The 16,430-nt window shown below is 41.4% G+C and overlaps 1 protein-coding gene across 9 annotated transcripts in view; it reads left to right on the top strand.

The window, feature by feature from the left end:
• The window catches only part of RNFT2 (ring finger protein, transmembrane 2), a 31,493-nt gene that overhangs the window by 827 nt on the left and 14,236 nt on the right, over positions 1 to 16,430 (top strand). For 5 of the 9 annotated variants that reach the window (XM_064466137.1, XM_064466139.1, XM_064466136.1 and 2 more), the window contains exons 2-7: positions 17 to 201; positions 2,444 to 2,948; positions 5,709 to 6,187; positions 7,323 to 7,399; positions 8,977 to 9,077; positions 11,653 to 11,806. In XM_064466137.1, the coding sequence (XP_064322207.1) occupies positions 2,866 to 2,948; positions 5,709 to 6,187; positions 7,323 to 7,399; positions 8,977 to 9,077; positions 11,653 to 11,806 (894 nt within the window). In that variant the 5' untranslated portion in view covers positions 17 to 201; positions 2,444 to 2,865. The remainder of the gene's footprint in view (positions 1 to 16; positions 202 to 2,443; positions 2,949 to 5,708; positions 6,188 to 7,322; positions 7,400 to 8,976; positions 9,078 to 11,652; positions 11,807 to 16,430) is intronic. The other 4 variants (XM_064466143.1, XM_064466145.1, XM_064466141.1 and 1 more) reach the window with 4 other exon arrangements.

A 16,430-nucleotide genomic window follows, 5' to 3' on the forward strand; every position in this document is an offset into this window, starting at 1 on the left:
TATGTACTTCTTACAGATGCCTGTTTGAGCACCGTGATCCAGGTGCCTTACAATGCACCAGCTTGAAGGACCTGTGAGAATGTGAAATTTGGATCATCTTGGATTATCTGAAGGGCTCCACGTATGACATGTCTGCACCCTCTCGAGCTTCCCTCTCTCCCACCGTGGCACCTTGCACCTCTGGTTAAACCTGTTCTTCAGGTACTGTTAAAAAATGTCCAAGTGTTGCAAGATGAAAACCCCTAATCCGGAAAAGGCAGGGTCAATCAGTAGTGAAGCTGAGTGCCTTTTGGAACAAAGTCCATTTAAAATCTGTCTGATCTTAAATCCGTAGGACTCTGGGCGGAATAGATGATTACATCTCACAAAGTCCTGCACCTTCAGTACTTACCATTCATGCCACTGTCCCCTTTGTGGCTGACGCCAAAAGAAAAACGGATTCCCCATAGAGCTGCATGTCATTTTGGATTGTGATTTCACCCCACGTTAGAATCCATTAGACTTCTAATGGTCTAGAAGAGAATGAAGGATTTTCCAAGTTTCAGAGTGGTCTCCACACTGACTCTAGCTTTCAGCTTGTACCCTGGGAGGATGGACAGGTTTCTTTTTAAGCAGTGGGCCCAAAGCTGTTCACAGGTAGGACAGCTCTGCCTGCATGGGTCAGCCTGTCTTGGCCTTTTCATCATATCTTAATTACTGTTTTGGTTAAAAAGAGGATGAAATCATATATTAAGTCGACAGAGATACTGTCAGGTTAGGATTAAATAACATTTACTGCAGGGAAAGCATAAAAAATTCCTGTACTAAGGAAGTACTAAGATTTCTGTACTAAAGGAGTACTAAGTGTTGTTACTACAAATGCAGCTTTAAAAAATCTAAAAAAAATTTAATATTTTTTTTTTACTGTAAAAAACTTACAGATCCGTATAAAACAAATTTTGGCCCTGAAAACGCAACACAAATTAAAATGTATAGCTAGAGATTAAAAAACCACTGACAGTTACAAGATCAAAACTTGTAGTTAAGAGTGTTGGTAACTTAGGGTATCAGAAAACTTTGGTTAGAATTAGATTTCTGGTACTCATTATGGCTTCCTGCATATTCTCAATAAAACGGTTAAAAGCTATGTTTTCCTGCCATATATGGTTATGCTAAATTTTATTTCCATAGATAGGTGAGTATTTCTATTAACTGTCAAGGGGATGTCCAAAGTTGGCATCTCAGATTAAAACCTCCATGTTCGCTGTCAATGATGACTCAAATCCAGTGTCGTCTCAGCCCACGTGATGGGGTTCTTCAAGACTGGGTGTTACAAACCAAAAGTCTTCATCTTTTTTGTAAAGACTGACTTTTTTTTCCTGGTCTTGTTACAAATTCCATACGGTTACCTCTGTGATTTAACTGAAACGCCCTTTCTTCTTTCACTGTTTGGTAACTTATCTTCAGGGCTGGGCAAACTACATGTATTTTCACTGCAGGTGTATGTGATAAACACAACTGTTCATGCACTGTGAACTGCATGATACGGGCTTTATTAAGGGATAAAATTTGTATTTAATGCAATTTTGCATGGGCTAGTGGATCACTGAAAGTAAAGAATATGAATTAAAAGGTGAAAATGTAGGGGAAAAAAAAAACATTCCATATTTTCTACTTCTCAGCTTCCATATTTCTCCTTACAGACAGCTAGGAGATGTTCTTGGAGCCATTGTGCCTTTCCAGACTGCAGATATAGGGCTGCACATTCATTTACATATATTCATGCAGTATGAAATGTTATAAATAATGTTATAACTTTTGGTATTCAAATGTGTTTAGAGCCTTTTACATTTTATTCAGTAGCTATTGTAGCCCAGGGCTGAGTAGGATCAGACTTCAGTATTTAAAGGATGTCTTTCTAAATCTTCTATGAAATGCCTGTGGGAACCTGGACAAATCACTTGGAAAAATAGCCCGTTCCTCAGCTTTTATATAACTAATATAATATTAAGCAGTGTAGGACTATTTGCCAGGTACTCTGCTGTGCCTTGCTGCTGCTGCTGTGTTCTTTCCTTTTTTAATTAACTTTATTTTTAGAAGTTGTAATGTGTCTGAGGTTGTTCCTTAAAATTAGACCCTTGAAAGCAGAGATTTAAATAACTAAACAAAGAACTACTCTCCTTGTTCTAGAAAAAGTTTCAGAAGTTAATACAATTTCAATGCCTTTTCATTTCCCACTCCAGACCTTACTTTATTTGTGCGGACAATTCCAGAATGGGTGGAGCAGGAACATGTCACCTTTTGCATATGTGCATATTCTTTATGACCATTGTGCAGAATTTGCTAATGGCATTTTTTGTGGTTTAAAAGAAATGGGTTGCTTCTTTAAAAGAATGTTGTCATGTCTTGATTGTATTTTTTCATAAAAAATGTTTATACATTTTCTTTTTTTCCTCCCTCTCAGTTTTGCTTTACAAAGTGAGTTTCTTCAGAAGGGGAAGAAGAGATTTCGTTTCCAGAGAGCGTATGTTGATTCACGTGTCACATCGAGAACTACTCTGTTAGTTGTCCTCAAGTTCTTTGTGAGAACATATATGTTCTTTATACATCACACAGCTGGACGCTCCTTGTGACTGCCACATACTGGAAGAGGGGATCTGACTAGTTCCTGCCCTGCTTGGAGACCTGCGTACGTGTGCTTCCATTTGCCAGTTGGAAGTTGTTTTTTCTCAAGTGTACGAAGAAACAAAGGCAAGCTCGAGGTGCTCTTTCAGAGAAGCAAATGATTTATGCCAGCCATGTTGCTAGCTGAATGGGTTTCACGACCCTCTGACTCTGTGCGCCTTTGTTAGTAGTCACACTGGGAATTGTTGACCTACAACGTTAATGTTGAGCGTGTTGTGTTTTAAGGTTTTGAGGAAAATGCAGAGACGGCATAGCAGCAACACTGACAGCGTTCCTCCTGAAAGGTAGATCTTTTTCCTTTTTTTTCCTCCATTTTCCTCTCCAGAGGGGAATGTTCTGATTTAAGTGTATGGCGTGTTTTAGAAGATGAAAGCTCAAAAGTGAGAAAGGCATGCATGTAGTGTGGCCAGGCTTTCTGCTTGAGTTTAGAGAGTTTAGAGTCAGGCTTACTTTTCTCCTTCCTGTCAGTTATTGACAGCTACCAGCTACAGTGGTTCACATTTCCTGATCTCGTATGGCACATATGACAGTTGGCTTAGCAGAGGCAGGATGGTTTGGAGCTCCAGAAGAGCGATTCATGGCACAGTCCTGTGGGGATCCTGAGTGCTATCAATCTGAAAGGATCAATCTGTATGAACAGAGGTTATTTGTCCTTCTGTTATTAAAATGTTTTAAAAGTCTGCTGGTCTGAAGCTCCCAACTTCTATGGCTTAGTGCTTTATAAAGGTTTTGGGTGATCCTTTACATCTGTATCTAGCTTCATGTATGTGAATATTTAGAATACCTATAATTCACTTCTGTAATTATAACATCAGCAAGGGAGGCTTGCCACTGTTGTTGTTCTGGTACAAAATATTCCCTTGTGCTTTCCCAGGGTTAGAGCTTGACTCTTTTTTTCTAAAGAAGAAACTAATCTAATTACTCTAAGACAAAGATGGAGCTAACGATTCTCATTGCTTTGGCTGAGCTGAGATTGTAAGTGAAAGATCGTAATCACAAGCAGTCACTAAGTCTTTCGTAGTGGTTTTGCAGATAGAGATGAAGCTTGATGTCATGACTACTTCTAGCATGGTACTATTCTTAGTTTCAGGGGCAAAGAAAGCCATCTTCAGCTTTTTCCTGCATGATGCTGCACAAGCCTCAGGGCGGTCTGTGGGTTTTTTATCAGCAGGCAAGCCTGGGGCTTGAGAGGCACATAAGGTGTTGTATGGGTAGTGCAGTGTAGAGTTCTCTGAGTCTGTACTGACTTGTAAGGCACTTTGGGATTGGTTTGAGTGGTTAAAATATATTCAGGATAGGTGTCTATTATTGAGTGCAAAAGATAAGCCAAGTAATGTCAAACAGTTTTTACAAATGCTTCTGTTTCTTGATAGGGTAAATACATGTTGCCAGTAACAGGCTGAAGGTTTTCTAACTGTAGGCTGAAATGCTGTTGCCAGTGCTCTTCACTTCTGTTAACTTCAGCAGACTCACAATTCCATCCTTGTTCATTGTTTTTCAATACGTCCATGATTAACGCCCTCCTGCTGAAAGCATAGTCGTGTATCTTGGTAGTATTGTTCCAAACAGTACATTATCGGTAACACCGGGGTCCTCCCAATTTGTTATGTTCCCAGACATATGTTCTGTCACATTATGTCCCTGTCTTGTGTATACATCCCTGAATTTTAATGTTAGGTGTAAAATCCGAGACCTGGTTGATGAGTATTTTGAACCAAGAAGAGGTGTGCAGTATCCTGTTGACTTGATTCCCTGCTGGGGCCTGTGGAGAGACATTGGGAATGGGGTGTAGCTATAAAAAGCCTTATTAGGAGTTTACTTAGTGGGAAGGTATGCCCTGAGAGGTTTGAAGCTATCTCCAGAGTGAGGTGAAAGGCAGTGCTCTGTGCCATTTAGACACCTGGGGAGGCTTTAGAACCCATGGGGGAGAGAGGGTTAAGGGCCCTGTATGTGCCTGCATGTGCTGTCTCATCTTGTGACCTCTATTTCTAAAGTTGGAGATCTCCAAGGATTAAAATTAAGAGAGGCTGAAGCTCTGCAACATGCCTTATTTGTGGGCTTTGCCTCTGGCTGAGCTTTATTCTTTCTTCACTCTCCTTTTGAAAGTTAGAGAGGTATTTGCTGTCTGCCAAGCATTTACTGCTAATGATTGTTCTACTTGTTACCTGTATTGTTCCCTGTCATCTAAACTTTACACGTATTCATTTCAGTACCACAGTAGTGCGTTCAGGTAAAGAAAGCATATTTTCTTTTGGTATTAGGATGAAGATATGTAAGACTTTCTTTTTGGAATCTGGCTATAATCCAACAAGCTCAGGAAAGAATCGGTGCCAGATCTAATTCTGTCCAGTGCCCAGCAATTTGGGTACATCCATGTCCAGTTTGCCAAGAATATAAAAATAAAACAATTTCTTTTGACCCATGAGCACATCCTTCACTTACAATATTTGTTGGGTCGAGCACATACAAGCAGCTCTCAAGGCTTCTCTTCACCAGCTGACTCTGTCTCTTGAGTGTGTTATTCATCAGTAGGCAAGTAGCGATCATCCCTAAATAAAGATGGAAGGCTTTGGGGATAGGTCATTTCTTTGAGTTAGGTTGATTAATTTGGTTGTATATAATGTGACCTGTCTTGGTTGCACTGTGTAAAGTTAACGTGGGTTTTTGTATGTTTTTCTTTAAATATTAAATTCATTAGAGAAGATGTTGAATTTGGTACCAGATAGTTATTTCTTTAGCTTCTACAAAAGTAAAGGGGGTGCTTGGGAACTCTGTTCCTTAGATGAAGGAACTGGTCCATTTTGATCAGTTCTTGAGAATTACTCTGATCTTATCTTAGGAGTCTGATTACTGGCCTCTAGTTCTGCAACTGTGACTTTCCAACAGCAAATAGAGTAAAAAACGTATCATCTGGAGACCCACATATTCTGATAGTGTGTGGGGAAATCTTAAACAACTTCAGTCAGGAGTGGGCTAAAGGACTGAGAAGTCCTGTAGCACTCATTTTTGTTTAATCACTTTTCTCCGCTCTCCTTCCATTGCAGAAACCGGAGCCAAACAGTCAGTTCTGAAACCAGCGTAGATGAAAGCGGAGTTTTTGAAAGTCTGAAGGCTGAAGCTTCCTCACCACAGCAGCTGTTCTCAGGCCTGGCAGGCATCCCATCAGGCACCATCACAGCCACGCCATTCCAGTCAGGTTTGGTTCTGGGCTCTTCCGCAGGAGGTGGGGAAGTATTCATTCAGATGCCAGCCCCAAGGGAGGAAGGGACCAGTCGTACAGAAGGAGCCCCATTTCACCACCGGCAGTCGTCCCACCATTTCCACCATGGCCATCACCGGGGTTCATCTCTACTGCACATGGCAGGAGGGGACCGCCATGGGCATGCTGAGGAGGGCAGTGATGAGCAAGCTGGAACTCCAGCCCCAGCTCTTTCAGAGTTAAAAGCTGTGATTGGATGGCTACAGAAGGGACTTCCCTTCATCCTGATCCTCCTGGCTAAAGTTTGTTTCCAGCATAAGCTTGGTAAGCATCTATCCTTTTCAGATTGTAAGCATGTTAGAGGGTGGTTAGGAAGCTTTGTCGTGTTGTGGCGACTGATACATTTATCCACATGACAGTGTCTAGAGGTAGTCTAGCATGAAGGGGACATATTCATATGCATGGGATAACGCATTTGATAAATTCATCCTACTTTCAGTCCAAGCTGTTCTCATCTGTATCAGTCCCATCTGTTTCCTGTCCTGACCTGTGGGAGATCAGTTCTGTACCTTTTCCTAATCTCTCCTTCACATTCCTGTGGGGGGTGAGGATGTTACCAAGGCTTCTCCCTCAGACCTCTCTCTAGGAGACGTGGGGAGAGCTTACATTAGTGATTAGCAAAGGCCTCTGTGGAGCACAGAAGGGCTCAGAGGGATGAGACGCTGGTATAGCTGGAAGGACGGTAGTTGTGAAATCAAGCCAGACAGCATCAGCAGTTACACATTGCAGTCCTGATCTTCAGAGTTCCCTAAAAAATATGTCTATCCAGGTTTCTTTAATGGTATGTGAGTTTTTTCAGCCCCGCAGTGGTCATGCAAAATTACTTTTCGAATCCTCCTCTTACTACAAAATTCTGTGTGTGACATGTCTGAGGACCCTTACTCATACTGGGGGTAGTGTGCTGGGATTATTATCCCAGGGAAGCCAGTAATGCTTGAGTTTAGTCCACTTACAGCTCTGCCAGTATTCTCCAAACCAGGTATTGATTCATCTTGCTCCTTGGACCTGGTACCCTGTACGGTTCTGAGAGCATGCCCTGTCCTCCATGAGCTGCTGAACTGCTGGGGTAACACCATCTAGCTGAGTTCTGTTGGCACAATGTAGCCACAACTTGCAGCACTTCTCCTTCAGCACAGAACCTGACATTAGGACAGAGTGTTTGTACTGGGCCAGGTGGCAAGTGCTCACTGCGGTGGCTTTATTTTCATTTAGCTTGAATTTAAACTTTATGTGAGTCCAGGCTGCCCCATTTTAGTCACCTATATATTTTAAATCCCAATGCATCCAGAATATCACCCAGCAAATTATTTTCTAAGCTTGAGATGCTGGTATCAAATGGCTTAGGACTGAAGATCCTCCCGCCCAGCCTTATATACTTTGTCCGTGTGTTTCCCTGCAGGGATTGCTGTGTGCATTGGTATGGCCAGCACATTCGCATATGCCAACTCCACACTCCGAGAACAGGTTGCTCTGAAGGTGAGTGCAGCATCTTACTCTTACGCTCCCAAGCAACGTTGTTCTTTGTATACAAAGCAATGTCTATGTTGAACCTTCTTTTGCAACGTAGGGATGAATGCCATTATATGGATACAGATCTGGTGGAATAAGAGCACCGTGCTGTAATCCTCACTTCGTATTTCTCCCCATTGATATTCTCCCAGTTTCCCTCCTGCTCTTTTCTGAAACTTTGGCATAGTAATACGAAGAGAGGAAAAGTCAGGGATATTGTAATCTGCTTCTGGTTCTGCCATTGACTGCCAGTGCATCTTCAAGCACTTCTCCACAGCTTTCCCCATCATGTAAAGCAGGGGTGCTGAAACCTATTTCACTATTTAATGATGAATTTAATTTTATTAGCATTTAGATAATGTTTTGAGATCTTCAGCTGAAGGACTTTGTAGATGTATTACTTGTTAGTATCTTTATAATGCTCTGTTGAGAATATGCTTGGAATATAAAGAAACCAGCAGATCTTTCAGGTCTTATGATCTCCAGTGTCAGCAGAATACTTCAACAGCACTAAAAGCACAAGACTAGAATTGCCATCTTGTAAAAATGAAATGGGTGGCACAAGTGTATACTTATACCTACCAGCAGCAGTGGAATAAATGTGATATGATGCTGAATGAACAGAAGAATTGCACAATCATGTAATAGATTGCTGTTGCCTTGTACTTTGTACCTCTGTCTTTCCAGCAGTGTGCCCATTAATCCACCTGCTTTAAATCTCAACCTAACATCCCTGGCTGTTGAATAGCCGCAGAGAGCTATTTCCTTAATAAATCAGCTCACAAGAAAAATGCTGGTTTTTTTTTTCTCCCAGGAGTAAAATTTACTCACCAAAATCACATTGGGCCAAGACCTAGGACAAGGTCTTCTGCTATCCAGCTTCTGTCTGTAATGTTCCTTGTCTTTTGAAATGCAAAATTGCTACTTCTTTTGACATGCAAAATTTGTACTTCTTTTGACCTTTAATTATTTCTTCAGTCAAAAATGCATGTTCTAGAACCTCAGTGCATTCAGATAACATTGATATCTGCTGCATGTAGTGATGGGTTATGTTATATTTGATTTAGCTAAGCCTTCTTGTAAGTGACTTTGGATCTATTTGTAAAACAACCCTTTCATGAGATGCAATTCCAGACAGGTAGCAGCTCAGAATTATAGTACCAAATATGGAACTCACTGTTTTTTAACATGTTTGTCAAACTGCGTTTTAAATATCAGGAGAATTTAGATGTCCCAAGAAAGATCCCAACTTTGAAAATTGTTTTTTTGCAAGTAAGAATGTAATTTTCTCCAGTATATTTCCATTAATTTCTCTGAAGTTGCTTTATTTGAAAAGGTTAGATGAATGAGAGCCAGTTCTGCTTGTGTTTATATATGTCTTTACCTAGCAGCCTATTTCTGACTCTTACTCCTATGTAAATAAATTAATTACTTAGTTGCATATTTGTGTCCCCTGGGTTAGTCTTGCATTTTTCAGCAGCCAAAGGCTCGGCACAACCCTTGAGACTTTGAATTTATCTTGTCTGCTTCTTTTCCTTGCTCAGGAGAAGAGATCAGTGTTGATTGTCTTCTGGATCCTGGCCTTTCTCACTGGAAACACCTTGTACTTGCTTTACACATTCAGCTCTCAGCAGCTGTACAACAGGTGGGCAAAATTTACATTGTACATGATGGAAGCAGGTGATAATTGCCAGGGAGGAAAAGAGGAAAGCCCACTTTCCCCACACTTTGGGAGGAAGTGTGCATACTTAAGGTATCTGCTCTCTTCTTTACCTCTTTGTAATACCTTTCAATGGAGGAAAAGAATGTGTGCGTTGCTTCTACCAATGGACTGTGCTCCGATCAATAAGCGACATAACCAGGGTCTAAATGGACGAAGGTGTGATGATATACTACAGTGTTGCTGCTTGAAACGTGTACACTTGGAATTTCCTTACGGAATGAAGCAGGGTGGTTCTTTTTTTATGGTGGGACTTCTGGATTTCCACTTTGACCCCTGTGACTGAAGCAGGTGTTGGAAGCAGATAAGAAACTGACCCCTGATTTTCCTCTTCCTGTAATGTTTTCTTTTCTCTTCAGTCTATCAAGCTTTGAGTCTGTTACAGGAGATAAACTGGAGATGAAATAGTAGTATTTTACTTCAGTGTCCTTCAGGGCTTGGAGGCATTTGGATCTGGGGTAATTAAGATAGCCTCCACTTTCAAATTCTGAATAAAGCGGTTCTCAAATACAGAAAAGTTAGTACCCATGGATTTGGTTCTGTACTGTCCCTGCTTGTTATAAAGCAGGGATTAAGTGACAGCTAGGAAGCAGACTTGGGTCTTAAGCGAGGGGATGTTAGCAGAGTTAATCGGAAGAAACAGAGCAATACCAGACCTAGTTACTTGAGACAGCAGTTTTGATATTAGTAGCTAAAACCATCTGAATTATCTTCCCAATGAAAGTTTTATTTGTCCCACTGAAGGGGACTTAGAACTTCATACTGAAAATACAATGTGTGTAACATGCATCAGTTGGGTTATGGCTAGATGGCTCTTGGGTGTGTTTTTTCTGTCATTTATTTCATTGCTTCCGTGCTTCTCCCCACCAATACTGTCTATGCAGTGGAAGACTCAAGGTCTGCCCACAACCCTCTATCCTTTGGAATTCCCCCTAGTGTATTTGGTGGAAAACTGGGTATTTAAATCCTTCTAGAAAGGGGGAAGAGAGAGCTTGTGTGAGTGGGTCCAAATGAGAGACGGTAAGCCATGGGGTGCTCTGTATAGGGCTTGTGGGAGGGAATGGAAGAGGCGAAACAGGTGTGGTAGAAGGGTGTGAAAGCATTAAGAAGAAATTTGTTTGTACCAAAGAGAAACAGGTTAAAGTTAAAAACATGAATGGGGCTAGTTTAAAATAAAGTATAGACCATCTAAAATAAAAGGGTTTCAGCAGATTTGGGACATCCTATGCACCGTGCAGGGCATGGTTTATTTAGAGCAAACAGACTGGGCAATGGCTTCACTGAAAAGCTCTATTCCTGCGAGTGTTGCAGCGGTGCCCGCTGTGTCGTGCTTGGGCTAGTGTACCTATTGCTTGCTGTCTGGGGACCTGTGACTATTCATGAGACAGGCCTGTGAAATTAGAAATAGCTGCTTTGGTTTTCTTTCTTTCTAGCTTATTTTTCATTTCCTGATTTATTTACTTTTTGCTTGTTTCTAGTGCATGAATAGTAGTAAAGTCTCTGATTCTGTTTCTGTTTTTAGGGTGTAATTTTACGTGTTGTGCTGTGCCAGTGTTGTGAGTATTTTAAATTCATGTTCAGGCTTTTCATTCTGGGTTGGTTATTTTACTTTTGCCTTTTTTTTTTTTTTTTTGGTTCTAAGTTTTGGCTTTCTACTGTGAGACTTTAGTAGGGAAATGTCCTGAAGAGGAAACCTGTTTTTTTCAGTGTGAGTAGGGTCCAGTCCTCATTGCTGCTCAGGTCAGTAGCCCCTGCCCATTGCTACATGAAGTTCTGCTGTCCTGGACTCCCCTTCTTTAAAGAACAAATGTTCAGCCCACTCAATAGCATTACCTAAGGGGCACTACCTTTTTGGATCTTTGGTTCAGGTAAGAGTTGCTCATTAACACAGCCCAGCTCTTGGGCTGCTTCAGACAGTGGCAAGCCACTCTCAGAGCATGACACACCTGAAGTTCTGACCTTTCTGCCTCATCTAACACAGTGCTTCCTTTGTCACTAGTGTGTTTAGAGAGTAGCTTTAGAGCCTGCTGCCTCTGCAGTAGTTCTGCCTGTGGCAAGCCAGCCTCAGAGGAGCAAGGCATGGTGGTCTTGACTTGGCCATGACTTCCCCAAGGAATCATAACTACTGATGACTTGGATTTCAAAGGATAAGCTTTTACAATCAGATCTGAATGAACAAGCCAGTGGACTAAAGGCACTGCCATTAGACCAAAGGCTCTTTCACAGTGGGGATTGTGGGTTATGGGGATTGCAGTCTTCCAAAACAGATTTTACATGTTTGGGTCCTGTTTTCTGATAGTGGGCAAACCTGCTGACCTCAGTAGAAATGGGCAAGAAAAGCCAAAGTCAAGAGGCCCAGAGGAACCACGGGACTGATTTGCATGTCTTATTCCTGTTGCCCTTGAGAACTTCACTGAAATTCAGTGGATACAGCTGGTATCAAGAAGCTTAAGCGAGGTTCTCCTCATTGGTATTTGAGCCTTCTTGTCATGCCTTTTAGCCTCATATTTCTGAAACCCAACCTTGAGAGGCTGGACTTCTTTGACCTGATGTGGATTGTGGGGATCGCAGACTTTGTACTGAAGTACCTCACCATCGCGTTGAAATGCCTAATTGTTGCCCTGCCTAAGATCGTCCTAGCTGTCAAGTCCAAGGTAAGAGTCTCTTTTCTTCTTGATATGCAGATGTTTGTCTTTGATTATCTGATAGCTTTGCAACGTTTGCAGCATGAAATATGGGTTGAATAACAAAAATAATAAAATCTCTAATAAAACTTTAGCAGAAAGTCACCTGGATAGTGAGTTTTTGGGTTTGAGCCATTGCAGGCGCAAGGAAGGGTTTAGTAATGCCAGCAAGTAATTAAAGACCACAGAGAGATAGAGCTAAGCGTTGCTTGAGAGGAATAAGTCCTAGCAGTGAGATGACTGCTTTTCTGGTTGACTCTGTTCTGAGTCTTGTTTTCTGAGTAATCTCTGCAGGTGGATATTTCTGAAGCACAAATCTCTTCACTTAATGGAAAGAAATTGCACGTACTTGTCTCTTTGGCTTTCCACTTGGGTCAAAGTGACAGTATTAAAATGAAGGTACTGATGCCACAAAAGACAATGCCAGTTCTAACTATGGGTGAAGAAATATTTTCACTAAATGGTTAACATACTTAAATGTTTATAAAATCATATGTAGACTAGCCCTAACTTTTGAAACTTCCTCACTGCATTCTCTCTCTTGAGATAGCTTTTCATGCTTTTTTTCACTCTTACATATCTGTCACACTGCCCCTTCCTCCACTTAGCAGTGTCTGGATTTCAGTGGCAAATGTAGCTATGTGTATTATTTGCATTTGCTAAAGAAACTTTCTGACAGCTGTTGGGATGAAAGGCACTAGATAGATGCAAGATATTATCATTAATCGCTGGAAGTCTTGGGCAGGGCACTTAAGAGGATATCTAAACTGGGAATAGTTTGCTTACAAATGACATGGGTGGCAGGGGAGTTGAGCAGTTTGTTCCTGCACAGCAGGGCTATTCGAGATGGTTATTAATTTATTTCTGGCAATTGTCCAGCTCTTTTTTTTTCCCTTCTTCTTCTATTATTATTATTTTATTTTGGGAGATTAATGTGCTAGGTCAGAGCATAATCCAGCCTGGGGAGGGAGGGAAAAGCGATGTGAATAGTCTTCCCAAGATAAATTGCAGTGTTGGAAAAGGTTCACAGCCTTTGCTTGCTTGTCTGAGAGCTATCCCAAGTACTCATTAATCCTTGTCGCGAGAGAAGAAAGAGAAGGGGTCTTTATTTGCAGCTACAGTGGGAGGCTGGTAAGATCACATCTGTCAAGGGCCTATAATGACTCAGAGCACAGATGCTTCATTTTTAATACCTTTTTCTGGATAGCAATATTTCTCACTTTTTTTAAGTCCCTTTTTGTCTTAGGATGTTGTTGATGGTCTTACTGTCCCTTGACATCTGAGATTGCTGTTACCTACCACTATGGATCTGGATTTATTTTTATCCCCCTCTCTACACTGCATCCATTAAGCCAACCAGGGATGAGATTTGGTGTAACAAATTAAGCAAGATCAAACTGGTATGGGAGAGCTCCAAGAGAACCCCAGGATGCCACAGAAATTGTAATTGGTAACCACATAGCTGAGCTCTTTCCCTGAGCCTTGTGACCCAGCCTACTTCTACAGGCCAGATCACTGCTACACATCTTATTTTTCAGATGAAGTTTTTTAAATGTAAGCTTTTTCTGAGTTAGAACAGTTCTATTGCGCTTCAGGGACATCAACTTTGACCCAATTCTTAACAAGTTATTTGCTATCTTAATTCTTGACAGAAACAGAGTTATTCTCTTTCTCCCCATATGCTTGTAGTATTGTTCTTGTTTGAAGACTAGCTTGTAGTTTATGAGCTTCTGGATGGCGGTAACTTAATGGTAGCAGCAAGCAAGCTTCTGGAGAAACAGAAATTGAATTCACAGAGTAGAGCTAGAACATTTTTTCAAGATATATATATACTGAGATTTTTTCTGCTGAGGCAACAAGTCAGAAGAGCAGCCTCTAGCTCCCCATAATACAGGGCCTGAAGTGGAGACTGCTGCACTGTCAGGGATAGAGTTCTGCACAGCTGTGAATGGGATAAGAAGTATTTAATCTTGAGCTTCCTTGTAGTACCTTCTTGCTGGCAGTCGGTAATAGATGATAAATCTTGCCCATTGATGGCATATCAAGGACTTTAATCATTCTGCACTCAACCTCTGAGCAGGCCATTCAGATATTCCTCATTTTGGTAGTTCAAAGGCACTTCCAAAGCTAGTCTGGGTTTTCATGCTGCTCCTTGAGATTCTAGTCTTCTCGGAATACTGTGTGGTGTCCTTTCACTGATGCTTGCATAACCTTTCTAGTACGAGGCATCTCCTCTGAATATCCTTTTAAGTCTCTTATGTCTCCATATCCATTGTGATCGGAGCAAGATCAGATGCTTTTCTTTTTCCTTTACACATCAGTCTTCATATCTCCCCTCAATCTTCTCTGTGGACTGAACAACACCAATTTTTTGAGTCTTTTCTTAGAGATCATTCATTCCAGATGTTCTTATTCTCGTCTGGGCTGTTTTCAGTCCCTCTTGCTTTGCAGACCATTTCTGCAGCCTGTCAAGGTGAGTTTGGATTATAATCCTCCTTTCCAGGGCGTTTACAGCCTTTGCCAGTTTAGCATCAGCTGCACCTTTGATAAGCCTACTTTGTTCCATCAAGATCACTGACTAAAATAGAGATTGGAACTAAACTCTGCTTTCCTCAGATGCATCTTTTCATTTTGACGGCGAACACATGAAAAACTTGGGCTAGAGCACTCAGTTCTCTCAGTCTAAGGTACCTGGGTCACGTATTCCTAGTATGTCCCCATCACAGGAAGGGCAGCATTTGGCTTAAGATGACATCAAGAACCATTTTGGATCTATAGAATCAGTTCATGCTTTAGTAACTGAGGAAAGGCCATGAAATTGAAAGGCAGAAAAAGAGGTTTGTCTTTGCAATCTGAATATAGAGAACAGTAAACAGGACGAGTGCTTGAAGTGTGAAGCATGAAAACTGCTTTATTATAGGGATACAACTAGCCAGAGTTCTCCAAGCTTGAATACCTCAGGACTGGAATATCTCTTCAAGCAACCCCTACAAAGAATGAGGGAAGATTGAAAATCTGACAAAATAATCTCAGGCTTTCCCAGGTTCCAAACCAACCTGGAAAACAGAGGTGCCAAGAGAGACTGTGAGACTACAGTCAGGCTGGAAGGCAGGGAAAGAAGAGCTTGCAAATAGGGAGGGAAAGCAGAAAATGGAAGATAACCCGGACATGAGACTCCAGTCTTACACCTCTGCGTCAGTGGGAGTTTGTGGGAGAAGGTGCATACCTGTGGCTAAAGATGTCTCTTCCTCCCCCATGAGCTGTGGTGGGCACATCAAGCTGAGCACAAGTTTTAATAGCAGCTGAGCTGGTAATTTCTTTGGAAGGGGGGCTTGGCTCCCACCCTGCGTGCTGAAGGCTCTCCATTAAAAAAGGCAAATAAGATCATTTGGTTCAATATAAAATGAATTAAACTAAATTAAACTGCAGGAGCCATGTGGCCTGCAGAGGCCTCCATTGTTGTACACACATAAATGGCAGCTTTTCATTTTCACTGCTAAGGAATGACAGCTTGAGGGGGGTGGAATTAAAAATAAGGAAATAAATAATAAAAAGACACAGTTGCCAAAGATTTCGTTTAGGAAATCCCAGGTGCCTGCAAGTCTCCCATCCCCTCCTCATGCTGTTGTCAGCAATCTAAGCTGATAACCTGGAGAACAGTGAAGCATGTGGGGGGAGAGGGGAGAAAGAAAAGCAAACCAAAAGAACTGTAAGACACTGGGATCCCAGCTTATTTCATATATATCTCTCTCTATATATATATATCCCACTATCTCTATAGGGGAGAAAGATACCAAGGACAGACTTTTTTCCAATGGTCTTAATGGCTGGTATATAAGAAACGCCCTAAGTAAGAATTTTCTTTGCATGCTCAATACAGATGTGCAGCCAAGTTACAAGGGGCAGCATTTCCAGAAGATTGAAAATTTGAAAGGAAAACACTAACATTTCTCTACTGAAAACATAGATTGAAGTTACTATTGAATAAATACTTGTCAATTTTGTTTGAAAGCTGGATCCAGGCATTGCAAATGAATTTTTCTGTGGCAAGACTGGCGTTACTCGTGAAGTTTTTTCTTCATGCTGTTCAAATGGTGTCAGGGGCGAGTGTACAAATACTAGTCCACACTAGCACTGCGGACTCCTCACTGCATCTTTGGAAATACTTGCCTGGGCTCTTTTGTTGGTTGGTTGGGTTTGTTGGTGCTTTTTTTTTTTTTTTTCCTTAAAAGTACCATCTCATCCAGTCTGGGTAGAGGAAACTGGGCCTGTACGTGGCAGCCATTTACACAGTTTTGCACTTGGACTTTGGACCAGATACCTTTTTCAGGTGCATACCATGTTTCCTAGCATAGATGGTTACAGCTCCGCCATGTGAACTGGCACATTAAGCATTCCATATGCCTTCTCTAGCTGCACCTTGGACATGAAAGATATATCAGAATGTCTTTTGCATGAAGTAGTATGATTTGGATCATTCAGCTGAAGCAAACTATCTTAAGGCAATGTATTACAGTGTCAGGTGATCTGTGATAACTCTGTATTCTGTGAGTCTGAAGCTATTAAGTCTTGATTTTGAGCAGCCCCAGTTCTC

The sequence above is a fragment of the Phalacrocorax carbo genome, chromosome 15 (assembly GCF_963921805.1).
Source record: "Phalacrocorax carbo chromosome 15, bPhaCar2.1, whole genome shotgun sequence".
Classification (NCBI taxonomy): Eukaryota; Metazoa; Chordata; class Aves; order Suliformes; family Phalacrocoracidae; genus Phalacrocorax; species Phalacrocorax carbo.